General features: G+C 36.5%; 1 protein-coding gene across 1 annotated transcript; it reads right to left on the reverse strand.

Annotated features, from left to right (window-relative positions):
• Positions 1–1,451: 1,451 nt before the first annotated feature.
• On the reverse strand, positions 1,452–5,028 carry LOC122038599 (phosphatidylcholine:diacylglycerol cholinephosphotransferase 1-like). Its single transcript, XM_042598405.1, has 3 exons — positions 4,348–5,028; positions 3,109–3,246; positions 1,452–1,975 (listed from the first exon to the last, which is right to left on the reverse strand). The coding sequence occupies exons 1-3, from the start codon at positions 4,792–4,794 to the stop codon at positions 1,649–1,651; spliced, it is 912 nt and encodes a 303-aa protein (XP_042454339.1). The 5' UTR covers positions 4,795–5,028; the 3' UTR covers positions 1,452–1,648.
• Between the last annotated feature and the right edge of the window lie 2,484 nt (positions 5,029–7,512).

The raw sequence follows: 7,512 nt of genomic DNA on the forward strand, positions 1-7,512 counted from the left end.
CACCGCACGTATTGGTCTCAGTATTACAAGATACACTAAATAGGCTATCAATATTATCGATTGAGAAATAAAGAGTTCTACGAGTAGTGTTTATATAATTATTTTAAATTTTATTAACTTTTTATTGATGTAATATATTTATTTTTAGTTTATTTATAAAAAGGTAGATCCGCTACCTTAGCGGCCCAATTTTTAGTTTATTTATATATTTAGTATATGTGTTATTTGTAAATTGAACTTTATTATTATTTACTATAGCAAAAGAGTCACTTTTTAATATGCACTTCAGGTCTCGTCGAACGCAGGTACGACTGTGGATCTAATCTTATCTGAAAGTTAAGAAGATGGTTAGCTAGAAACATAATTTTATTATTGATTGGAATTTGGATGAAGACTTTGTGTTATCTTGCAACACATGAAGTGTTAGTATCGGATTAGAGAAGGGGTTTTGGTGTTGGCCCTTCAACGCTCAAGCAAACAGTAATAGAGAGCGTGTGAAATAATGGAGTATCACATACCTCCGTCTATAAGTGGAGACCCCCTTTTATAGTGTCACTGTAGTATTTGTGCATGCATCCCAAATCATATGTACGTTTTACAAAGTCTTCCTAAGAAAAGACAAGTCGAAAAATATCATTCACACATTTCCTTAAGCGAATACTTAATTCTATGTGATGTGATAAATTAGAAGCTTTTAAAGTGTAATTTATCTATTGGACATTCCCTGTTGCTGATAGTACAAACCTCTAAAAGAGTATGGCAACGTGGGCCCATGTTGAGCCTACTAGCAGTCATTCGGTCGATGGATCGCCAGCTCCTCATTTTATGGATGTGGTTAGCTGTTCATTCTTCACCTAGCCCCTCATTTTATCATAAAGTCATATGCTCAATCGACCCTTAAATCCGATCAGATAGGCGGTAGGTTGGGCAAAACCTTGTCTGCTCGTTGGGAAGGAGGGTTGATCGTAACTTTTCCCTGCTCTGTTGAGACAGTCGGTCAGACTACTCGATACCTGAATCGAGCTAGAAGGTCTGTTTGTCTGGACGGGCACCCACGCCGGACCAACCCCTACGGCCAGCTTGGACACATGTCACTAATATATTAAAATCTTTGACTTATTTTTGACTTTGACTGGATCACCTTAATCCTTCTTCACCAATTTGATCCTTTCTTGAGAGGTTCACTTTTATCACCGTATCAAGGTCGGAACTAAAGTGACGGTGATTATGACCGCCACTCTCAATTTTTTAGTGTAAAAATATAGAGATATAAAAACTGAAGGATGAATAGAGGCGAATGATGGACAATGACACAGCCACTCCTCTTCGGTAAACACACATCTTTCGTTTCTCCAATATAAAATTCCTAGCTAAACTAATCGGTAGTGGATTGTATAATGGAGGATTTAGTGGAAAAGGCATTGCAATTGGAACTCGTCTCATTCTTACAATTTGATAAGGAGCTAAGCTGGGAGACAATACATTTTACACTTAAAAGGAAGCTAATTACATGCTGAAAACCAGAATTATCAATCGAGTGCCGTAAATGTTCGCTTGGCAGAACTTGTAGAAGAAGCTAATTAAGAGAACAATGGGAGAGGACGAATAGGAAGTGAAGAGGCGATATATGGCGTTACATGCATCGCGGTCATCCAGTGCTACAGCTGCACCCACAACTGCAGCACGCCCGCTGCCGGTCGGGCTTCCACTTGATCTTCTCGTACTCGCCGGCGAGCACGTCGGCCACAAAGCCAGCCCCGACGCCGACGGCCAAGTCAATGGTGTAGTGACCTCGCGCGGCGAGTAGGCGCACGCTCTGAAGCAGGTTCAGGGCGTCGAAGGCCCACGCCATATTGTGCCGCCGCGTGCGCCTCATGTCAAGCGACGCGATCACGGCTCCGGCCACATGGCCGGAGAAGAAGAGGAAGAAGGAGACGTTTCCGACCGGAAAATCTGCACCCGAACCCAGAAAACCCTGCAACGTATACATAATTCAAAATGAAGAAAGAACCAGAGGAGTCAACATTGATGCCAGATGTTCCACGCCAGATATCATAAAACTCACAAGTTTGAAGCTATAATTTCAAGTTCGTACTAGATTTCTATAACTGAAAAGGAAAAGATATAAGAATTATAAATTTTAACATCAAATGTTTGGGCGGAAAAAAAATTGATGGTATTTATGTTTGTGAGTTTAGCCTCCGCAGATTGGACGACGAACCAAATTCTAAGGCGCCAGAATTGAATTGGAAAAAATAGAATTTTTAATGTTTATTAATTTCAGAAAATACTTTCAACCTGTTTATTGTACAACACTGCTTTAGTTTATTCCATTAGATGGATTTATGCATTCCAAGTGTAGTACTGCAGCTGTCTTAATAATAACCTCTGCCACAAATTATTTAGAGCAACGATAGTGACAGAAAGTAAAATTCAAGACCATTACAATTTGTTTTCCTACTGTTTTCTTGATCCGTTCAACTGCCAAATGAGAAACTGGCTAAGTTTGAGGATGAAATATGAGAAAGCAGTCAGATATTCAAACTTCACATTAGTACAACAATCACCTGGAGTTGATTCTAAACATTTTTAAATGAGTGCAATGCTGTCCAAATGATTCAATACAGTATTTTTAATTGAATTCTACCAGACTATGAAAATGACTTTATTGCCACAATTTAGAAATTGAGTCTCTTCTAGGGATGGCGTAAGGGTAACTATTAGCTTAAATTATGGGACTTAAAAGGTTCATTTGGGCTATGATGCCGACCTAATTTGGATTATCATTTGACTTTGAATTTATGGGACTTGAAATTTCCTTCAAATTAGTCAAACGTGAATTCATGTTTGTACACATCTAAGTTAACGCCCATAGACTCATATCCATAAACTACACTCCTATACAAGTTTATGTCGTTATCCGATCATAAAAGGATTCAGACAATTCTGAGAGACTAATAATTTTCTGTATCTCTTAAGTAGTTTAATAGTAAGTACCAATTTTTCATTCACCTAAACAAACATTTTTGCTACAATTACTCGCCTAATAAATATCATCCATGTCTGTAAAAAAAGTTTAACTTAGTTATATAGCAATGCCTAATGTACCTCTGGGAGTGGCAGCTGGGTGGAGCAACCTAAAATTCCTCTGCATGGGAACATAAAGAGAGCTGCAATGGTAGGGCGTGGCCTTCCCTCCACTAGGAATGTCCATAGTATGTAGAAAGTTTGCATGCAAACGAAGACCTGATTAAAACCAACTGTAATTAAAAAATATTTAAATAGCAATCTAATAACTTGGTTGCAAATCTTTGAACAAAGAAACATATTCCTAGCTACAACAATCTTCTGATTTTTTTAGTATAGATGATCATAGAAATTATAGGCTTAGTAAGGGCAGAATACAGGGAATGGGTGCAATACCATTCCACATAATACTACTTATGGAATTGGACACTCCAACATTAATTGAAGGCAAAGAACTGGCAATCAAAGCTAAAGCTGGGTAATTTCTTGTAGATTAGGGTTAATTTTGATCCTACAGGCACTGCCCCAACCTCTCACATTGGGATGGTGGGACCTACACTTAAGTAGTGAATCTCACCACCTCATTGTGAGAGATTGGGGCAGTGCCTATACAGGCAGGGTGAAATTTACAGTAGATTAGGTACTTGCTCCAGCATTAATTGAAGGCAATGAACCACGGTCCAGAAATAATTGGACATCTAACAGAGTGGGCATTTACTCCAACATTGAATGAAGGCAAAAAACGACAATTAAAGCTGAAGCTGCTTTGTTGTTTGATACTAATTTCATCAAGTGAGATAATAGCTATGAACTTACAGAATGGGAACATGTGAATTTGGTTTATGAGGTTCGAAATTAGAGTGAATCAATATACTTTCCAGTTTCCAGAGCTTATAATTCCTAGTGAACGGCTTAAATTAAGCTACTTGTGTCATGCTTAAGAAAGAATAAGACCTTTTGGGACTCTAATCTTTACAATTTAGGTTGAGAATCTGTCGGCAAGTATAGAAGGTGTAGAAAGAAATTGAACCAAGAAAACATAAAACTATACAAACTTGATAGGACTTGGATCTGATCTTTTTTAAAAAAAAAAAAACGATCATAATTATGAGGTAGTACGGAAGAGAAAAATCCAAAAACGGAGGGCATTTCAAGCATCTGGAACATGGTTGACGTGATCAATTGGATTATTGGAAAGGTCCTTAAGCGCAAATATTCTGACTACCTTAATGGTGATTGGCTAAGATCTGACCAATGGAAGTGAGCCCTAATTGCAAGACGCAAGAAAAGATACGAAAGAGGCATTTATCTCATTCTCACCGTATTGAGGGCGGCGAGCACGGTGTTGAGGGCGGGCGCGGCGGCGAGAGCGGCATTCAGCGGCTCTGTGACGATGAACCCCAAATCCAGCGGCGGAGAAGCCAAAGGGACCATGGGGATCGTGTACTCCACGCCCATGAAGACCAAGAGCAAGATCGCGAAGGCGCACGGCACGGGGTGGTGCCGCACGGCGCCGACCACGCCGCCGACCGACAACCCGGCGAAGAAGGGGCCGCGGGAGGGAAAGAGCGGCATCGGCGGGGGCGAAATCGTCGCCATTCTCACCCCGGAGAGAGATTTGGTCGGTGCCCGGTCGGCGCCGCCGTGGTGGTGGCTAATCTCATGGCTGGCGCCGACACCGACGCCGAGGGCGACTCTAGCGGCGTCGGCGGTCCGCCTCTGGACACGGAGACGGGCGGTGTCGCTGACGCCGTTCTCGGTAGTCATGCTTCCCCGTCGGGTGGGCGGCGCGCGATTGGCACGCCAGCTCCCACCTATCCGCCGGCCTTCATTTAAAGAGTGTATAAGGTGCGTCACCGCGCGGTGGAGTACGGGTTACCGCTTGGACTGGACTCTGGACTTTGGAGAAATGGCCGAGGCGGTGGAAGGAGGATGTGGGCGTGGGGTATGGTAAGCTACTGGCGGTGATAAGACCGAGTAGAAGGGCCCGGTGGGCGCGAGCGCGGTAGGAACTAGGGAACACAAGACGAGTGAGGTTTTAATAACGGGCCAGAAACGTCAGTTTCCACGGGTAGTTGGACACATTAACGGCCGTCGCCTAAGGTACAGCTATTTTTTTTTCCGCATTTTTTTAAAAAATAAAATATAGAGTGGAGTTGTGAGATGAGACGTTTTATTGCATGGGAGTTTGGGATTGGGCAAGGGAGATTCGATGAATTGAGGCCACCCGAGCCGCATTAACGTCCATAAGAATGATCGGATAGCTTTGTAGTCTAGCGGATTGCCGACCAAGAATTAAAGGAAGGTAAATGTTTTAAGTAAAGAATGTGACGCTTCGATTTTGCATTTTTTAAAGAAAGGTAGTTTAGCGCATTAACGTTCAATTTTGCATTTCTGCTCCTCATTAATTCATTATATCAATCAATTAATTTCATATTAATTACCTTCTTCTAAAATTCTATCTAAATTTTTTTCCATCCAATTTTATAATAAGATAATCCATCAAATCATCTTATTAGCAGCTGTGTTCTGTATTTTTTTCTCTCTCATGTATGATTTTTAATTCTCAAAGGATATCCTTCTCTTTCCTAACTTAGTAATATTTTTTTTCTCAATTTTTTTTATGTATAAATGATAAATTATAGATGAAATAGATCTAAACATTTTTGAAAAAATAAAATATTAATAATTACATGAAATTTTTTTCTTCATTTTTTCTTTTTTCCCGTGCAAGTAAAGTATCAAATTGTTACCATCATAATTCACCACAAATCTGATTTATGTACTTAAAAAAATCATAAAATATGAATATAGTCATATATTTTTAATACTTAAAGTGCACTTGGTTTATTATATACTTTTTAAGTACCTAAATCAGGTTTTTAAATGCATAAATAAAATTTTTAAATGCATAACTCAGTTTTTTTAAAAAAATCTTTACTTAATATTTATTTATTTTATTATAATATCATCAAATTAAAGCTATATGCCATAAATTATGTTTTATTGTTCATTTAATTCTAAGTAATTCTATTGTATTTTGATAAAATAATAGGGATTTATTTTTCTTTCTATTATTATTTTAATATAAATATCTATGTTAAAAAAATAATCTGATTCTAATATACAAAACATATATGAAAAAAAAGAAAAATAAAAGAATTTATTTAATCTCATTATAGATTTATTATTAATAATCAAAATTAAAACTCAAAAATAATATAATTAAAAATTTAAATGAAAAACTAATTAAATTTTCACAGGAAGATAGTATTTAGGAAAAAAAATCTGTTAAAACTTTCTAATAATCGTAAATCTAATATATATAATTGAATATATTTATTTGTTGAAAAAGTTTCAACAAGAAATCAATATTTTTTTCTAAATGATGGAACTTCTAGATATTTTTCTATAATTCATTATATTGAAAAATTATTAAAAAAATATGATAAAAAATAGTTAATATATTTAAAAGAATTAGTAAACTATTTTACTTTAAATTATTTAGTAAAAAAAATATTAAAGGTTTTAAAAAAAAATTGCTTAGGGCAACGTGAAACCTTAAGACGGCTCTGATTTAGGGGGCAAATTCATCCGGGTATTCATTTTTTTTTTATTAATCAAAATATTTAATTTTTCAAATCAATTAATTTTAAAAATCATCAATTTAATTTTTCATTGACCATCCAAATAAATCTGGAAGTATAAGTAATCTATTAATGTCCCAAATTTTCTATCCTATTAAAAGAAAAACTCTATAGTCAATCATAATTGACAATCTCGTAAATCTTTAAGAACGATTGAAATATCTATATAAGTATGCTATAGGCTGGGGCTTAAGTGTTCACTTATGCGGCAAAAAAGCGATTCACTCGCCTCCAGCGCCCCCGCCAACTTTTCCCTAGGCCAACACGGAGGAGGTAAATCACGGATGACTACTAGCCATTAGTGCAAATGGCTAAGACATGGGAGAGGTTATGCTCGGTCACGTCGAGTTTCAACCCCAAGACCTCATGTGACAACACCCCATGTCTTAATCATCGCACCGCCCCGAGGGGACATGCTTAAGTATTCACTTATGCTCAATGAAGAGGAAGCTAGTCAAATTATGCTAATTGTTCTCGTATCTTTCCCTCATAATATTTATTGGAAATACAACATGTGATGGCTCACTGCTAAAGTTCTCAAATACTCGTAGGGTGCGTTTGGTTCGGGGTTCTTAAAAATAAATTTTTTTTAAAAAAATTTAATTTTAAAAATAAAAAATTTTTAAAAATTTCAAATTTTTTTTAAAAAAAAAATTATAAAAATTTTAAAATAAAATAAATAAATTAAAAATTAAATTTAAAATGTAAAAAAATTTAAAAATATATAAATAATATAAAAACATTAAAAAATAAAAAAAACACATAAAAAGTAAAAAAAAAATATACATGAAAAAAAAGAAGTAAAAAACATAAAAAAATAAATAATAATAATAATAAT

The sequence above is a fragment of the Zingiber officinale genome, chromosome 1A (genome assembly GCF_018446385.1).
Source record: "Zingiber officinale cultivar Zhangliang chromosome 1A, Zo_v1.1, whole genome shotgun sequence".
In the NCBI taxonomy this organism is placed as follows: domain Eukaryota; kingdom Viridiplantae; phylum Streptophyta; class Magnoliopsida; order Zingiberales; family Zingiberaceae; genus Zingiber; species Zingiber officinale.

Bases quoted from the DNA above. Each gene is read 5' to 3' on its own strand.
- LOC122038599 (XM_042598405.1), bottom strand. From the start codon at position 4,794: ATGACTACCGAGAACGGCGTCAGCGACACCGCCCGTCTCCGTGTCCAG. The intron at 3,247-4,347 runs GTGAGAATGAGA...GGTTTTAATCAG, and splicing joins TGCTCGCCGCCCTCAATACG to GTCTTCGTTTGCATGCAAAC. The intron at 1,976-3,108 runs GTACATTAGGCA...TATACGTTGCAG, and splicing joins CCCAGCTGCCACTCCCAGAG to GGTTTTCTGGGTTCGGGTGC.